Source organism: Akebia trifoliata, chromosome 12, assembly GCF_017979445.1.
Source record: "Akebia trifoliata isolate Shusen 1 chromosome 12, ASM1797944v1, whole genome shotgun sequence".
NCBI lineage: Eukaryota > Viridiplantae > Streptophyta > Magnoliopsida > Ranunculales > Lardizabalaceae > Akebia > Akebia trifoliata.
Window position 1 is genome coordinate 27,068,695 of NC_141386.1, and position 19,811 is coordinate 27,088,505.

General features: G+C 33.3%; 1 protein-coding gene across 1 annotated transcript; it reads left to right on the forward strand.

Annotated features, from left to right (window-relative positions):
• Positions 1-1,860: 1,860 nt before the first annotated feature.
• Positions 1,861-11,465, forward strand: LOC147389218 (uncharacterized). Its single transcript, XM_086418128.1, has 9 exons — positions 1,861-2,172; positions 2,295-2,485; positions 3,065-3,246; positions 3,341-3,625; positions 3,724-3,782; positions 3,868-3,904; positions 4,034-4,105; positions 10,482-10,806; positions 10,886-11,465. Exons 1-9 carry the CDS (start codon positions 2,043-2,045, stop codon positions 11,267-11,269), a joined length of 1,665 nt encoding a protein of 554 aa, XP_086274254.1. The 5' UTR covers positions 1,861-2,042; the 3' UTR covers positions 11,270-11,465.
• Positions 11,466-19,811: the final 8,346 nt, after the last annotated feature.

Below are 19,811 nucleotides of genomic sequence, written 5' to 3' on the forward strand. Positions count from 1 at the left end.
GTATATAGATTCTTGGTTTTTGCTGATTTGCCTAGTTGGTTAAGTATTTCCTTCTATGAAATCTCTTCATTTATAAATTTTTCCTCCGTCAAAGAAGACATCCCAAAATCACTTTTACACTGTTGGACATGATTTTATTTTGTATCTTTTCGAAACTTTTCATATTATTAAAATATTTTAGCAATCACTATCTTTATTGTATTATGATCCTTGGTAGTAATCTCCAATTTAATTCTTGAAAAAATCACGAGTTTTTCATTCTTTTTCAATGAAAGTATTGTTTTTCAGATTATTAAACTATTTTGATTAATTCATGTATTTTAAGTTAAAAAAGAATAAAACATGTTTTTTTATATGAATTTTACGAATTTTTATAAAACTCGATCATAAAAAAATGCTACTATAACTTGTTGTATTTTGCAAAGGGTAAAATTGTAAGTTGCGATGTGTAACACACGTCGATTTTGAAATGACAATGCTTCACAATTTTGCTATTAGGAATCCATCTTTTTAGACGACAAATGTCTCTTTTATCTTTAAAAAAAATAATGACATGTCCCTCTACATTTATTTGAGATTCCACCTTAATTTTCCAAATGGATGATTTATCCCTTGTCTTTAGTCTTCTTTTATAAATCAATGGAACAATAACTTCAAAATCTTTATTTTTACCTTCATGATTATATCATCACCTTCAACATCACCAATTTCCTCATCAACATCACTATCATATTATCGAATTTTTGAAATGAGATGAATAATACATGTATGAATCATATGGTACATATTTTTCATTTATTTGGACCGGATGTTTATAATCCAAAATTGAATAGAACTCAAAATTTTCACATATCGATTTTTTGTTGAATTTCAAATTGCTAACAAGGATTATAATTGTTAATCACGGACCCTAAAATCCATGTTGTGTTTATTTAATATGGTTAAGGTCCTCTCATTTTCTTATGTTGTTCCATGCAATACATATGTTTTTGTTTGGAATGAATTAATTATCAAATTCATTAGACCTTGTATTATTGGGTTGGTCCACAGTGAAGGGTAGATTGTTGAATCTTGTAGGCGATCGTCGACATCCTAACAACCAGGGGTAGAGCTACTAAGGAGTTGATGAGGGCGATTGCCCCCACAGAACTTTGAGACACCCCTATATTTTCAACTAATTACATGCCCCATTTGTTCCCTCTCTCCCCATTTGCCCCCACACATTCACCTCCCTCTAATTCCCCCCCCCCCCCTCTTCTCTCAATTTTTTGTTGATGACATTGCCTCTTGACGGGCTTTTCATATACTGATTAGAAATGACTTAAATATCATTTTCTTCAACTTCTAACAAAAAAACCTCTGAATTTCTTATTAAAATTATTCATTTTCAAGTTCTTCAATTATACAATTTACCATAATTTGCCCTCACTACAAAAAAAATCCTAACTTCGCCCTTGCTAACAACATCAACTTACAAAATAGTAGGGATGTTTCTCACCTTTAGAACATTGTGCAATGCTTGTGCCTTGATCTATCAAACTAATGCTAATTTTATCCTATCTTGTTTTATTTCTTTACAGATTGTGTTCATCTTTTACTATGTAACTTTTAGATTATGGACTACTTTGGGCTTATTATCTTGTGAGTTATTTTGAATTTATTTTAACCCTTATTTTTAAATATGCATCTAAATTCAGTTGTCCATTAGCACTTTGGTTTGGAATTTTTTTTTTGAGTTTTGGACATTTTGGGAGTAATAATCTTTTCCTTGTCCTTTGAGATTGTGAGGGCAGTTTCGTAACAAAAAGTTTGAAATGGAGAGCGAAAGCAAGAGGTGGCACATGAACCATCTTTCGTTTTTTTCGAAACTGTAAATTGGAAAAAGAAGGGATCCTCCTCAACTTCCCAATTTCCAATTACCACAAAAATCATCTTTTTTTTTTCTCTCTAAATAAATATCTCTATCGCACAAATTCATTTAAAAACTTTCTCCTAAAAACAGAAATTGAGAAACTAACAGAAAGAGACAGAGAAGAAGCATTATGGTTTGTTTTACATCACATGCATGTCTCCTTCTACCAATATTTCTCCTCATATTTTCATTCTTCTTCTCCTTCTCCATCTCTCATGGAGTTTCTCACCTTCACCATCTTCAATCTCTACCCACACAAGGTACCTTTCTCCTTCATCTTAGTTTTTTTTTTTTTTTTTTCTTCTTCCCCAATTGTACATTGTTGTTGCTTTTAACGAAAAACTATTTGGCTCTGAAAATGTTTGTTTTTTCTTCCAAGCAGGTATCATTTATGGGGAGGAGGAATATGTTGGGTTGTTGAGTGGGTCTTTTCTTGAGAGAAAAGAAGGGGATCCTGCAGACAACTCATCATCTCTTATATTAGCTGCTAAGAGAACCCACAGGAAAGATCCTCTGAATGGGAATAAGAGGTATACTGGTGGATGGAATATCAGTGAGCCACATTACTGGGCTGTGAGTTCCTGGAATCCTGAATCTATTATTTCATTTGGGATTTTTTTTTTCCCTTCATTTTTTGGGCTTTGAGTTTCTGGAATCCTGTTTCAATTATTTCATCTGGGTTTTGTTTGTTTATTTGTTTTTATTAATGGGCTTTAATTTTTTTGCAATCTTGAAGCCATTATCTCATATGGGTTTTGCTTATACTTGATGGCTTTTGAGTTTTCTGAATACTGAATCAGTTTATTCATCTGGGTTGTGCCTTGTTTTTATTTGATGATTTTTGGTTTTGGTTATTTTTCATAGGATGTGATTTTGTCTGATAAGGAATGATTCTCTCTTCTAGATTTTGCTTATCTTTAATGGGCAGTAAATTTTTCAAAACCCAAGTTATTGATTTGCCATGAATTTTCTTATTTTTTTTAATAGGCTTTGATTTGTCCTTATATTGAAATGATGATGCTCTCAACTGGTTTTGTGCCTATTTCAAATATATTGGTGTTTCAGGAATCCTGAATCAATTCTTTGTTCCATGTTTGTTTGTTTGTTTGTTTATTTTTGACTTAGCTACTTGTTCCTTTATTCTGAATGCAGTCTGTAGGTTATACTGCTGTACCCCTCTTTGTAATAGCTGCAGTCTGGTTCCTGGCCTTCGGGCTATCCCTATTTCTCATTTGTTGCTGCTATTGCTGTTGTCGTCACCAGCCTTACGGCTATTCTCGAACAGCTTACGCCCTTTCCCTTATTTTTCTCACACTCTTCACCATTTCAGCAATGTAAGTTACCCTTCTCTATTGTGTCTTTTCTTGTTAATTTTATGCCTTTTGGTGACCCCACATTACATCACATTGTTTCATTCATCCGTTTCAGTGTTGGATCCGTTGTTTTGTACACCGGACAAGGGAAATTTCATGGAAGTACATCAGATACTTTGGATTACGTTGTTAAGCAAGCAAATGTCACAGTTGATAATCTTAGGAATGTATCAGATTATCTTGCCTCAGCTAAGCGGGTTGGAGTCGACAAAATATTTTTACCTTCTGACATCCAAACAAAGATTGACCAAATTCAAACAAAGCTGAATTCTTCTGCTACCACACTTTCCGATCACACGGGGGATAATTCGGACAAGATACAAAATTTCTTGGACAGCATGTAAATAACAGCCCCTATGATTTACTTGATGTCCTTCAAAGAATGCTCCAATTCAATTTTTTTTTCTTATTCAATTTGATGTGATTTTGTTCATGCAGGAGACTCATTCTTATCATAGTTGCTGCTGTCATGCTCCTCTTGGCATTTCTTGGATTCCGTAAGCATATTAAGTGCTATATAACTTGCTGAAACACGTGATCCTTTTGCCTCACTTTTCATGCCATTATTGTGTTTCTATGCAGTATTTTCCATTTTCGGCATGCAATTTCTCGTGTACTTGTGAGTCGGATACTATTGTGGACTTTCAGTTATATTTCCCACAATTTTTCTGGTTGTTTGTTCTTCCAAGTATTGTCTTTTGGTATGTTTTTTTCTCATCAAATGCTTGTTTTATTACAATGGTTGCAGCTTGGTGATAATTGGGTGGATTCTTGTCGCAGTCACATTTATCTTATGTGGCATATTTCTCCTTCTTCATAAGTAAGTCTCTTAATTAATCCATCTAAATTTTTATCTCATTTTCCTGGCATAATTAGGGTTTGCTTTATTCCATATTAGAATAGTAATTGCAGCCTATGCTTGTATCAGCTGATCATCGTTGGTCTATTATCATTTTTACGAGTTATGTTTTTCCAGTTAAGAAGGTTGGTTTGTACAGTTGACTGAACAGTCAGTTCGCCTTCTAATTTTCTTAGGAAATAATTGCGGCTTAAAATTTCTGGGATCCCTTTTAGATTCCTTTAACTGTTGTGAATTGAGAGAGGTTTGATGAAAATGCTATGTTTCTTGGGTTCTTTAAAATGTGTATCATATGTTATGGGATACTTCAATTTCAAGTGTAAAATCTATATCTGTTCTTGCCTTGCCATGTCTAGGACCTCTATGCGACAATGAATCTACAAACAAAATGACTACTATGAGCTTGTTCTTGTTTCTCTTCTTCTCTTCTAGTCATTCAGCTATCCACTTTTCGTTCTCTTATCCTCTATGTAGAAATAGTTGTGATATAAATTCACCTTTGCCAGTTACAAAATGTATTTCCTAGGTATTGTTAGAGATCAAAAGAAGATTTCTCTGATCTCACATATTTTATAACTATTCCCCTAAATTAACCATTTACAATCTTACTAACCCAAAACTTATAACTTATAATGCTTGCCAACCTTAACACCATGAGATACAACATATCCGACCTCTGTTTGAGGATTAGGAGCTTCCTACTCAAGATATTATCACTTCTGTTCTAGGGTTTTTTTTTTTTTTCCTTTTGGTCTAAAGTCTTCAAAGAATTTAGAGGAATATTCTTTGAGGACTTTATTGTAGGATGGGATAGAGTCTGTAATCTTAGTGAGGAGTCGTGTTTGTTTTGTTTAAATTAATATTTCTCTATCTTCGCCTATCAAAAAATAAAAATAAAAACACCACATCCAAATGACATGGTATTAATTCCGACATATTTTCATGATATACCAAATCATTCTACTTTTCCATGCTCTCATTCCCTACGTAGAATAGTTGTGATGTAAATTCAATTTTGCCAATTTCAAAATGTACATCATACATTTTGTTAGAGGTCAAAAGAAGAGTACCCTGATCTCACATATTATATAACTATTCCCTGAAAATAGCCACTTAAAATCTTACTAACCCAAAACTTATGAATTGTAATGTTTAGCAGTCTTATAACAACATGAAATACAACATAGCCAAATGACATGGTATTAAATTCCAACATATTTTTTTGATATACCAAATCATTCTCTGTTTTTACACATTTCATATTTATTTTTCCTATAATTTTTTGTCTTGTAAAATTTATAATGGCTAATTGAAAATTATAAATGATGAATGGGAATTATCAATGAATTTTCAATAAATTGTATACATAAACTCCAATGGGTTTAACTTTTGTGATTGAAAAAAAAAAAAAAAACTAAGAATAAAAAACAAATGAGAGGCTTTTAGGTCGTAGATCCATGTGGTTATGAACATCAAATTCTCAATGAATTTCGTATATTGCATGATCAACACTACCATCAATGATTGCACCCCTCAAACGATTTTACTTTAGAGATACCCTTTTGGATTTCCTGTTATAATTTTTCTCATATGCATTTAGTAATTCAATTTGATTAACTTTGGTACATCTACCAATTCAAATTGAAGCTGTTCAACTTCCTTTCCTACGGATTAGAGGGCTGTGAAATTCAGATTCCTTTTAGGAGTGAGTTATACATGCTTGTAATTTAACTTCTAAAGATGGCTTTGCCTTCAAGGCAAATAGCTTGTTTTATCTACTTTGACATCTGAAAAATATGAGTTCCGAGTTGCATTGTTGTATCTCAAGCTTGGTAAGGTACCTCCCATTATGTAACTCACAGTTTATCATATCTTCAAGGTATATTGGAAATTACCTTTATATATGCCCTACTTTCTTACTACATAGGCAATTTCAAGCCTTGTGAAGTGCATAACATGTGTAAAATTGCCAATTTTCTTGGCGGGTAGAGTTAATCAATATCATTGCCTTAATCTTCTATCAGCTTTAAGCTAGAGTCAAAGGACTAAGAGCTGGTTTATACTTGTTCTCTATGTTCAACAACTGCAAATCGATGTAAAACAAAAAATGGTGACATCAGGTTGTTGAGAAAATGACCACAATTTTTTTTTTCTAGTGCTTGGTTGCCTTCTGTTGACCACAAATCACTCCTTCACGAATTTCCTTAAGTAACAAGCAAAACTTTGTCATCCACAAAAAAAAATAAAAATAAAATGAAAAGGACCACATTGTTTTGTAGTGAAAATCATAGTGAATTTTACGCTTTGCAGGCATACTAAGCAAGGCCTTATACATAAATATAAATACTTCCCTTTATAATGCTATCTAATTAAGTACGTGGCACCTGATCAAGCACAGATGAAGGTCTGGTGGGCCTATAAAGATTCTACTAATGGGAGGTACCTTCTAATATAGCTTTTTTTTTTTAAATGAGTATTTCAATCAGAATTGACTGTTTATTGGAATATTGCCACCAAAATCTTGGATTTTGTACATTAAAATTGATTATTTTTCTAATAGAAGAATTTTGTTTGAAATATATACGAAAAGAATATGTCGGATAAATTTCGTGTCAAGGCTTCTTGAAATGGAAATATTTGGGTACATTTAGTGGAAATGTCGAAATTTAATACTATGCCATATCCAAGTGTCTTAATCTTTGATTTGTGGAAGTTTTTTACCGTGGCTTTGTAAGCCTTGTATTTGTCGAAGGCTCTGTCTATTTATTTTAAGAAGGTAAACAAGTATTAGGATGCTTATTCAATAAAAGTTATTAAAAACCTTAGTTGCAGGAACCTTCTACTCATGGGGTGTTTCTCTTGCTCCAAGTCTTGTTCCTGCTTCCACTTTCTTAAAAACTTTATTAAAAATGGTTTGCAACAAATGTTTCCGCACTCTTCCATTTGAGTCCCTTACTTGAAGCAAGTTAAACACTATTCCAACTCTTGTAAGAACATTTGCGAGTCCATAGATATAACTGTGAAATGTGTCCAAGTACTTTGGTTAACATTTCAAAAATATCATCAATTTTTTTCTTTTTGAAATCAGCCCTTGACCTCACCATTTTGTAATTAATGTGGCTTGTTTTCCATGCCACAAATCAAAATAATTAAATAATAATTAATGAAAGCACTTGAATCAATGCAAGTGTGATGGGTGGAATCATTTTACATCTGTAACAAAAACTAGCTAATCGTCCTTCTTGTTAGTCTTGGTTCAGGTTATTGCGAAAGTCTTTCTAGTGATGGAGAAAACCCAGCAATAATAGTCAATTTTCCATAAACAACAATACTATTTCTTAGTATATTTATTAAAAACTGAATTTGAAATTCTTTAAAGATTAGAACATTACAACAAACCTTCCATCCCATGCCATGGATCCTTCCATAATATAATCATACTAGAGTTCGCTTGCTTGTGCCGTAGGCACGAGCATCCTCTTTAAGGTTAAGGGAGGTAAAAATGGAAAATTAAAAGAGCTTCAGGGGTATTATTAAATTTTTTGAGGTCAAGGAGTAAAAAAGAAAAAAAAAAAAAAAAGTTGGAGAGATATCTTTAAGAAAGGGGTAGATGAGGAAAGACAATAAAATGGGTTAAAGGGATAAAAGAGGAAAGCTAGTAAAGTTAGAGGGGTGGACCCCACAAAATTGTAAAGTTAAAGGGGCAATAGAGTTTGTAATTTAATGGAGTCCTAGTTCTCTTTTTCTTTCTCTTGGTTTGGTCTTCTCGACCATCTTTTTTGTCTATTGTAATTTTCCTTTATTTACAAAAAAAGTTGTAACTGGATGGGACGTTTATCACCCACAAAATTATAGCAAAGTGGGCCCTACAGTTGTGTTTTATTACATAGATAACTAGAGTTCACCCGTGCCTACAGTATGAGCATTCTCTTTGGGGGTAAAAAAGAAAAACTAATAAAATTAGAGGGGTATTATTAAAAACAATTTGGGGCTAACGCAGTAAAAAAGGAAAAATAGTTGTTAGAGGAAATATGATAAAGTTGAAGGAGTGAAGAGGAAATGAAGTGGTGCCTACACAAAGTGGTGAATGGGACGTTTGTCCTCCCATAACTGTAGCAAACAGTGGGCCTATAGTTTTGTTTTATTATATAGATTTACCTTTTATATCTTGGTTAAGGCTAAACCCATCAAAATATTACTTAACCCAAGTCATAACTGAGTTTAGCTTTCAACTATCCCATCCCCGTTGAATACCTTATACTCTGCCCATGAGCATTCTGCTTTGCTCTCAAAGTTAGTTTTTCCTTAACATTCATTTTTACCTATTCCCTTTCATATAATAATGGAGAGCATTAATCTTATTGGCTTGATTATTCCCTTAGTGCACAGTCATAAACACTCCTGGGCCATCCTCTTGGTTATTCATTTGAAATGCAATTTTGTAAATGCCATTGAATGATTGGCATGTTACGTTTATGGTAGTTAAAGTTAAAATAGTGTATTTGGTAATTTTTTAGCTCAAGTTTCAGCTATAAAACAGTCTCTCTGCTGTTTGTTATGAAATTTCATACCAACTTGTGAGTGCAATCTGACTAGAATTCAGCATATCTTTCATTATTAATATCTGTATAATTTGGTAGCCACTTTGTGGATGCAAGTGAGGTGGCTGGGCATGTTCTCTATGGAAGAAGCTGAAGTAATCATTCTCTTTATAAAATTCTGATAAAAATCTAAGAGGTCTCTTTGTTGAGTGAGGAAAATTTGAGTACTAGCCAGTTAGCAAATTCGTTGGGAAAGACTCATGATCAGATGATATATTAATTGTTAATGTGACTATTCATGATTTTGGTTGCAAATTGTTTGGAAACAGAAGTTTATACTTTGAGTCATGATGAATGCACGTGGTTGACGTGGCAAGGGCACAGAACCATAGATCATTTTCATCGGGATTCACAGGAAAAAGATGTGCAGTTCTGTGCCCTTGCCACGTCAGCTGCGTACCCAACCGTGTTCCAAGACCGCATACATTCATCATTATTCTTATACTTTATAGGATGGCTATAGGAAAATTGTGCACTCTATCATCCCAAACACTAAGATATGTTTGTATTCTTTAAAAGAACAGTCTGCCACCATTCACTATGTTATTAGGTACATCACAAGCGGCATCTTGCAAACTACTCTTGACACTTACAAGTATACTCTGACATCGAAAACTTGTAATGGTGCATACTTTTGGTACTTATGGGCACAACATTGGATATTTTTTTGGGAACTAAGTTCTTTTTTTATTATTATTGGTATTTCTGTTTTTAATGAGATCAGTGACTCGGTGATGGTGGAAATTGAAGCCAGGTCTATGGTATCGTCACCCATAGACTTTACCAACTAGGCCAGTTTACACCTTCATAAATAAGTTGCCTCTCTGGTTTGATAGATTTGTTTGAGAAGTACTACTGATGGGTGTTAGTGCTTACTGGGGATGAACTGATCCACATCGGCACTGCTAGTATGCAAAAAAAAATTGATCAATCTTTCTAGCCTCGTGGTACTGGATTGTTACACATGATTGAAAAATTGTGAAGGATTATACAAGTCCAGTTTATACATGGAGATATATTTCTAATTTTTAATAGTAGGCAAGTTAATCCGGTGCAGCAAATCCTCAATTTTTCACTTTAAAATAGGATTGATTAAGTTTCAATGCCTTGTTATTAACTGCGACTTGTCTGTCATGATTTTATTAACTTATAGAAGAACATATCATTCTGTTTATCATAATATTGTACATGAAAAATTGCTTGTTGGGTTTTCAAAAATACTTTGACACCTCATACTTATGTCCTAAATGTCATATGAGCCCGCGTCTATGATTCATCAGTGCATCAGTTGGGGGTTAGCTACCCATATTGACTAAAATTGGTTTAAGTCTTGAACAAGTAGTGTTAGAGAATCTCATGATTCCGAGCAATTTAAAGATGACAAGGGAAAATAAATACGATATAAAATACAGAGGCATTGGAAATTTGATTGTATAACTATCAGCCCTTCTGTGATGGTCTTAAAATTTATTGAAGTATTAGCTCGGAAAACCTTTATCAACTTCTTGTTGTAAGAACTTGGGTTTTGATTCTATTTTTTTTTTTTCTATAGGAATTCTCATTGAATGGAGTTTCTTTGTGCATATTGAGTTCTTTAAGTGTGTTCGGCCAGTGCTAATCACACAATTCCACACTCCATACGCACAAAGAGGATGCACTGATCAAAGGAATTACTCATTATTGTTAATATTATGCTCATAACTGAAATAACTAACCCATTTTCCATCATATTTCAGTGTGGTTGGAGACACATGCGTTGCAATGGATCAATGGGTCGAACACCCCACAGCTCACACAGCACTCGATGATATACTCCCATGTGTGGATAATGCAACCGCCAACGAGACCTTGTTACGAACCAAAGAAGTTACCTCCCAACTAGTGAATGTTGTGAACCAAGTCATCACCAACGTCTCTAACGTTGACTTCCCTCCCAACTTAACTCCTCTTTATTATAACCAATCTGGTTCATTGGTGCCTATCCTCTGCAACCCATTTCATTCTGACATGACCGATCGGCAATGTGTATCTACTGAAGTGGACTTAACCAATGCAACACAGGTAAATTAAAAGAAAACCCGCAACATTTATACGAGTAAACAATGATAAAACCTAAATACTTTACCCATGTTTCATGCAGGTCTGGCAGAATTACGTATGTAAAGTTTCATCGTCTGGGATTTGTACCACGGAGGGACGACTCACCCCGGACTTCTACAACCAGATGACAGCGGCAGTGAATGTGAGCTATGGGTTGTATCGTTACGGTCCATTCTTAGTCCAACTAGAAGATTGTACATTTGTGCGGAAAACATTCTCAGACATCAGTAAGGATTATTGTCCTGGGCTGCAGCGATATAGTAAGTGGACCTATGTCGGGTTGGTGTTGGTTTCATCCGCTGTGATGCTCTCTTTGATATTCTGGGTAGTCTATGCAAGAGAGCGTAGGCATCGGGTGTGTACCAAACAATTCATCATTGAATCAAGTCAAGGTCCTTTAGCAGAATACAAGAGCCCATCATAGAAGTCTCTCTACTTTAACTCATCGTTCGGGTATGTTTGACTGTTGTTTTCGATCAATTTGGCTTTTATTTGTTTATGACACTTGTATATGTTTATTCTACATTTCCATCTTTGGGTATAATTTGTTTGCGTAACTACTTGTAATTATTCTGTGACACATTTTTCTAATTATGATATACAATGTCACATCTTTTCAACCGATCAAAATAAAATGTTGCATTTCTTCTTAGTAGAAGGGTAGACATGTTGTAGGTCCTTTGGGCTGTGTTTGGATAGAAAGTAGAAAGTAATTGTGGAAGAAAGTAGTTTTCTTTTGTTTTTTTAAAAGTTAAGATTTTTTTACTAAAAAAAGTAATTCTTTAAAATTAATTTAAGCAAATTTTTTAACTTTCAAATAAATAAATAAATAAAATTACTCTTGTAAGTGTCCAAAAGAACTCTTAATCACTAAAGAAAATGTGATGTGTCTGTTATGATTATGGTTTTCAAACTTGTTTTGACGTCTCGTCTCATCTGTGAACGAGATCGAGTCGTCTTGGACAAGTTTTCCGATACGTTTGAGACGTCTTGTTCAACAATGAGAAAAATGAATGTGGGTTTTAAATCTCGTCTGATACATTGATTTGTTCGTCTATCTCGTTGCTGGGCGATACCGAGACCACTCTGGGCAATACGTCTTGGTCTCGGGCAAGTTTTGAAACTATGGTTACGATAGTATGATATTATGATTCATCTGTGATGGATATAATTTTGTTTTTTAAATTTCTAATGGGATTAAGTCATGGGAAAGTAATATGAACTCTCATTAACGTTTGTTTAATTTACTTAATTGAGGTTAATGCTTTGACCGTTGACACCATTACCTCTTCAAAGTATATTTTTAAACCTGAATTAATAAACAGGTGGGGCGATTTTGTTCTTCCTTCTGTTTCATGGTCACCAAGGTTGTTTTTGTTATATATATATAGCTGTGTGGATTTGACTCTTGACAAATGAGAAGGTCAATGACACGGGTTCTTGATTTCTTACTAAATTATTATAGGAAAGTTTGACTGAGTCAACTCCTTGTTCTTAATAAAATAGAAGAATAATGAGAGCCCTTCATGATGTTCTAGTCTTCCTTTTTTTTTTTTTTTCCGATATCGTTGACTCGCTTGAGTTCACAATCTTGAATCTTGGTTTAATACATTTCTTTCAAGAAGCGAGAAGGAAAGCGAGCCCATGTTGCAACCTGGGGTCTATCCGTACTAGTCGCACGTGGTAGTTCCTTTTGAATTGTGTTCAAGATGTACTTTGGGCTTTGTCAAAGCTTGTGAGTAGTTCAAGGTGAACCTTTTCCAATAAAAATTCACAAGGTAACAATGGCTTGACTCACAAATGTGATCATCAGTCACAGATAGGATAAGTAGAACCAAGATCAAATATACAGACTGTAATTTTAGCATTGCCACCTAATGAGAGGAATGTCAAGTTAAAATTGATGATCTGAAAATATTTCAAATTGACCAATTTTGTTATCTAGGGTCTATTATTATTATACGTAAGTATGATTACACATAGTTAGGATAGAAAGATTGAAAATGATATTGCTCGTAAATTCAAAATTGATTGGTTATAGTAGATGTGCATTTTTGGAGTAGAATCCAAGAGATTTATATATCTGATTGTGTTTTTGAAATTGGGTGATCTCCAGGATTTCTCTGTTACATGTTAGTAAACTTTCATAGAATCGAAATGTGCATTTATATAGACTAATCACATTAAAAAGGGTGTGAGGATACATTGCAATATCAAAATAAAAGAGTAAGATTAATCTTAGTGAAGGTTGTTGAGTTCATCTTTTTTTTTGATAACGAAGGATTTCCAGGTCAATTTGTGCGCACTAGACTAGATCCTACGTCTCACACTCAGGTTATACCCCACTACGTGAAACGGTGCGTGACCACCAAGATTTTTTATGGGTAGTGAGATTTGAACTTGAGACCATAGAAAGAGCAGATTCCTTGACCCCAAGTTACTACCATTCAACCACCCCCTTGGGGGTTGTTATGTTTATCTTGTAACATCCAAAAACATTTTAAACAGTTATTTTGCATTGTTTAAATCTAATTTTAAATTTGAGAGTTCTATGAGAATACAATAGCATTCATTTTTAAAACCTTGGATCAAAGTAAAAAACAGTAATTTTTTTTTTTCTTTTAAGTTTTTCAATAAAATGTAGAGGATTCTCGTGTTGAGTGGCCAATGACCTCAATAAGATTTAAAATCTTACCAAATTAGTAAGGAAAGTGTTCTTTTTAATATATATATATATATATACTTAGACACAGTACACAGGTTTGCAGTATTGGTGTCAGCGTAGGCAGGCACTCATCCTACCCCACTCCCACACAAACCCACAGGCCGCAGCTGGTTTTGTTTCTAGGAAAATTGTATTAAAAAATGGGTGTGGTGTTCAATGTTCAGTGTTCAGTGTTCAGCGTTCACGAGTCATGACCAAACCAAAAGTGTCTAAAGGGTTAGGTAAGTTGTCCATGTATGTCGTCTTCATCAAATCGAAAGTGGGGCATCGAATTCATTCCCACCTCTCACTTGTGTCTTACTCTTCTTACCTTCAATCACAAGCTAAATGACAAAAAAAGGCCAAACAACCCAACCTTAACAAAACGGTGGGATCATTTTCAAGATTATTTTTCTTGGGTTGGAACTTTCAAATAATATATTTTTTAAAATCCTTTTCATGTTAAATTAATTTAAAAATGATTAATTAAAATTTTTACTAATAATTAATCATACTGACCGCTGTTTCTTGAATATTCAAGAAATATTTGCTGTCGACGTGATTCTTACTCTTCAATAACGTATACGTGGAGACTATTTCATGGTTGAGCAAATCCCTTCCCTTCCCTCCTCCTTGTCGTCATCTTAGGCACAGGTGCATTACTTGTCTTCATCTATGATACTAGAAAATTACCCCCACATCATGCATGCACATTGAAATGGACACATTTATGAGTAGGATTCATTTCATATTTTATCGTATAGTTGTCCTAGAGTAACTGTGCAGAACACTGCATTCGACATTGAGCTGATGTGGAGGTGTGCACAAAAACCGTTGATGCTTTTTCTCTTTCACTCATATCTCGAGGAAACAAATTTATGGTTTTGCACACACCTCCTAATTGTTACTATGATAGTTGGAATGCCAAAAAAATGGTGTAATAGGAGTGAAATTTAATTTACTATTGAAATTCATGTTTAATTAAAATGGATGGTTATAGTGATTGATTTGATTAATTTTATGTCAATTTCAGTCTTTTTAAATATTATTATTATAATATTAATGAAATGACCTTTATAAATCACGACTGATACTTTGAAAAAAAAAAACACATAAATAACTGTGACTAAAATATTGTTGCTGATGAGTAATAATGTTGGTCAGTTGTTAGGTAAATAATTGGTTGGAGGTTGTGAAGTCGTTGTTTTACATCATTTGTAATATAATTGATTTAACAAATGTGATTGGAAATGAAACCAAACAATGAACATGAATTATTATAAAATTGTCTTTTTCAGTACTCAAAGGCCTACCAAGCAGGAAGAACCGTAGAAACTATGGTCGATTAAATGTTCTGGGTCTTCTTTCGATGATCTTTCCTTGTCAAGGGTACCTGAATCCTTATAAGATTTTATGTTATTTGCTACTAAAAGATCCCTAAAAACAAGAACATAAACATCCGGAACATCTAAAACACCTCTAAGATAACGATTAGTAGTAATTGTATCATGATCACCGAGTTAGAAAATTTTGAAAGATCAATTCTTGTGCAAAATTTTGAGATAGTGAAAGATTTTCTATTATGCTTTGCAACTGAAGTGTTAACTTGAGCATCAATGATTGTTTGACAAGTACCACACCAATGCTCTAACGTATTCGTGAAGAGGGATGACTTGTCATGAAGGAGATTTGAGTTGTTTGAGGCAAATGAGCAACAAAAAAAACCTCCAGTTCGACCAATACTGGCTAATATCGATCGAGATCGATACAAAATATTGATTGAAAATATTCACCATATTGTATCATTTTTTTAAGACCAAAACACTCTCTTGAGAATGACATTTTAGACCTTGGTGGCAAATATTACCAGATTTTCTAATATAGTGGTGAAATTTTGTTAGATAAAATTTTATTTTTGAGACTAATGATAAAATGAAGCGTACATGATCTGTACACGATTGATGTAGCAGTGCAAAAAATTATAGATCTTTTTACTTGTGTATCTTGAAGAAAAAGATCTATTCGCTAATGATTTTCTGACTTGAAAATTTTCACTTAATTTATACTCGGTTGACGTGACAAGGGAACAAAACTGTTGATCTTTTTTCCTTATGTATGTTGAACAAAATATCTATGATTATGTGCCCTAGTCATGTCAACCAAGTATAGATGAAGTGAAAATTTTCGAGTAAGAGAATCACGACTCTTTTATTCCTGAGTGTTGATATTCTAACTAATAAGTCTTCACTCGATCAATACTCTGTTAACATGTTACGGACACGGAACCAAGGAACTGTTTCTTGTTAGCTCCGTGTCCATAACATGTCAGCTGAGTATTGATTAAGAGAAGACTTTCTAGTTAAAAAATCATTATTCTTTATTCTTTGAGTAGTGATTTTCTAGTTACAGAGTCATCACTTAATTGATACGGCATGTACATGAAAATCATAGATCTTTTTCCTCGAGATAATGAACTACACATCCCCATAAAAGATGTGCAAGTAAAAACACGTTGTCACCTTAAAAGGTATTTGGCGCTACGTAGACCGCACTTTTGAGTCTTTGACTAGTCGTCCGAGATGGTCAAACTGATCATTTTATTTATATATATAATAATTTAAAGGAAGGAAAACAAAAATATTAATATTGTAATTTGGATTAAAGGATGGGGGTGAAATGGTAATAAGATCATTGAGAGAGAGACTATAAAAAGCCCTTTTGAGATTAGTTTTAGATTTCACACCAGACCAAAGGAACCTTTAAATTCAAAACCAAATTCTAAAGGAGACAGAGTTGGTTATCTTTTTCATCTACACTTATACTTCAATGGCTTCTAATTCTAAGATCCAAACAACTAGAACACGTCCATGTCTTTGTTCTCCAACCACACATCCAGGTTCATTCAGGTGTAGTTTCCACAGAAGTAATTCTCACAAGTTTCCCAGTCATCAATCGACGGTTGGAGTTAATCGATCACAATCCAAGTTCATCATCATCAAAGAGAATTCTTTGAAGAGTTTTCTTCTGCAAATCATCAAACCATCAAGTCATGATCTTACAAGGAGAAGGAATTTCCAACCCAAACCAACCAGATTTTTTCAGATTAATAGCAATGGTGGTGGACTAGCTGTTTCTTAATCTTTTAGATTCGTCCTTAATTCTCATTGCTCTTCTATTGGCACACCAACTTTTACTTGTAACATATAAAATTATAAATAGGTGTGTTATAAGTAAGAGTCGGTGCGTTGATTGAATCTCTCTTTAATTTTCCCCACTGTTTGTATATTTGAGGAGTTATAAGGTAGAAAATTACTAAAACAGTTTCGTATTTTGTCTGATCATTTATATTTTGTTTTGATATTTACAAAAGGTCTTATATTGGAGTTCATGATTATATATTTTTCTGACAAAAATGGTTATCTGATGTATGTTACTGTCAATATTATCTTAATATTGAAGGATAATTTGGTGAATTCATCTTTATGCCCTTGAGTTGAATGTGGGTTGCTAAGAAAGATAAATAAGTAAATAGCAAATGTGCATATCTCACCCAAATCCTACCCCACCAATCACATATACTGGGTAAGATGGAAAAATCCCTATAAGTGACAAATGAGGGAGTTTGAACTCAAGACCTCTTCCTAAGCTCCTAAGTCCGCCTTGGGCATTGGGCATTGTGCACATTAATATATTTCCATAACCACCTATAATAATTAAAATAAATAAGTGATTAGTAAAAATATGTCAAATAATTCTTTATAACAAGTAATGATATTGATTAATAATTATTTAATTGTAATTATGTGGAGGTTGTGAGTAGGAGTGTCAATTGGTCGAATCCGATTTGATTCTTAAAGGAATTGGAAATAGAATTGTTAAAGGAATTGGAAATAGAATTGTTAAACTTCATCAATTTTGGTTCCTGTAGTTTTGATTCTCAAATTACTGAAATCATAAACATCAATTTTTTTTTCTTTTCTCCTTAAAACAATTTTGATTATGGGTTCCTATTAGTTTTTATAAGTTATGGTTCTCAATCAATTCATTTTCAAGAGACTTGATTCTAATCGATTCCAATTATAAAAAATTAAAAATAAAAAGTCCAAAACCAAGGGTTTCAATTCCGATTAAATGAGTTCCCATTCATACCCTTAATTCTTAGTGAAATAACACTTTTGATGATACTACTAAACAAATCATATCAAGAGACAGATATATTGCAATCAAATTACATATTTGGGATACCTGAAAATATAATTGAACTATGGATCATAGTAGAACCATGATTGTTGTTGAGATCACACCATTAATAATTTTAGAAGTCTGCAAGTGTCAACTAGCTTAGTTGGTAAAGTCTTTGGGTGATGATATCAGAGACTTGAGTTCAAATCCCATCATCATTGAGTTACCGAACTCATTAAAAATAGACTTCGCAACATATATGTATAGGTAGCATTCTTTGGACAAAATCTCAGACAATATTCTAGATAAAATTTTGTTTTATATGGCTAAAAAGTTTCGGAATGAATTGATTTTTTATGAAGACGATCTCTATATTCAATAGATCATCTTCACAAAATCCTAGACAATATTCTAGACAAAGTTTTGTCCTATAAGACTAAAAAGTTTTGGAATGAACTGGTTTTATGTGAAGACGATCTCTATATTCAATAGATCATCTTCACAAAAAATTAGCCAATTCTGAAACTTCTAAATCCATGAAAAGTGGTTACAAACTAACGGTAAAAATTGACAGTTCATGATTCTTTATCTTATAAACTAAGGTTAGAAATTTTAGAATTGGCTGATTTTTTGTGACAATAATTTTTTCACCATAGAGATCATCCTCACTAAATCAACCCATTCTGAAAATTTTAGCCCATATAAGACAAAATGTTTTGTCTAGAACGTTGTTTAAGATTTTGTTAAAAGAACGCCCCATATATATATATATATATATATATATATATATATATGTGTGTGTGTGGGGGGGGGGGGATTATGGGACATATATAAAAACAATGGTTTTTAAAATATGGGTTAGAGGTTTTTAATTGAGCTGATTTTTTTTAGGATGGTCACTATGATGAGAAGATCATCCTCACACAAAATCAACTTAATATGAAATTTGTAAGTCCATCAAAAGTGATTTACAAATTATTGATAAAAAATAGACGATCCACATTCTAAATCACTTTTGATGGGGTTAAAAGTTTCAGATTAGACTGATTTTTTTAGGATGATCTTCTCATCATACAAATCATTTTCACAAAAAATCAACTCAATCTGAAACTTCTAGCCCATATTTTGAAAATTTATTATTATTACATTGTTTTTTTCATATATCCCATGATCCGTCTGTGGAGCATCGCCAAACGTTAACACAACGCCCCATGTCAGATCTCGAAGTACTAGGTGGCGCCTCGAAATTTCGACATGGTCTCTTATGTTTATGTTAGCATTCCAAGGCGTTCAACCTGCACCTGATAAACGACATACATTATCCTGCATATATACATGTAAAATATAATACAAACGGAAGCTTATATACATCTAATAAGATACGATAGATCAAAATGCGGAAGGATAACCAAAATAAAGGATTATACAAACATTCCCCACTCTAACAAAAATCCTAACACTCAATACAACATCTATAATACTCCTGGACAAATCGACACTAATAAGTGGTATAGCCCCAGTACTCACCAAGTAACGGACTCTGGTCATCTATCTAACCTATTAGATAGTCTTCACTCGTACTTTACACCTGCGTCGTCAAGTTTCAGATCTGAAACTAAAAAAAATGAAAAAGGAAAGGATGAGTAACAATGATTACCCAATAGGGAAGCAAACAATTTCTGCTAATAACCTCTCCTAACATGAACGAATAAATATATTGAATCATTTTAAAATATATAAATTTTTACAAAAGAAACTACGATTAACTGGTACATATAGCTAGGGATGAGCAACTAAATATTTTAAAACTCACATTATATTAATCAATAGTATCCATTATAACATTTTCTTTCTATACAAATCTAATTGACCAAATAAAAACATTAAATATGCATTTCATTTTATATATCAAAATAAGATAACAGATATATACTACACAATGGTGAAGTAGTGGAATTAGAGAATTGAGATTCACGACTGAATTGCTCCCAGTCGGGATGTGATGATTCATAATAAAGTATTAGTTCCTGATTTTGTGGTTGGTCGTTGTTTACCACACTTGCGGGACTATTTATTCGAC

Coding starts and splice junctions, on each gene's coding strand:
- LOC147389218 (XM_086418128.1), top strand. CDS start 2,043: ATGGTTTGTTTTACATCACATGCATGTCTCCTTCTACCAATATTTCTC. Junction 2,486..3,064: donor GTGAGCCACATTACTGGGCT/GTGAGTTCCTGG, acceptor TTCTGAATGCAG/TCTGTAGGTTATACTGCTGT. Junction 3,247..3,340: donor CTCTTCACCATTTCAGCAAT/GTAAGTTACCCT, acceptor CATCCGTTTCAG/TGTTGGATCCGTTGTTTTGT.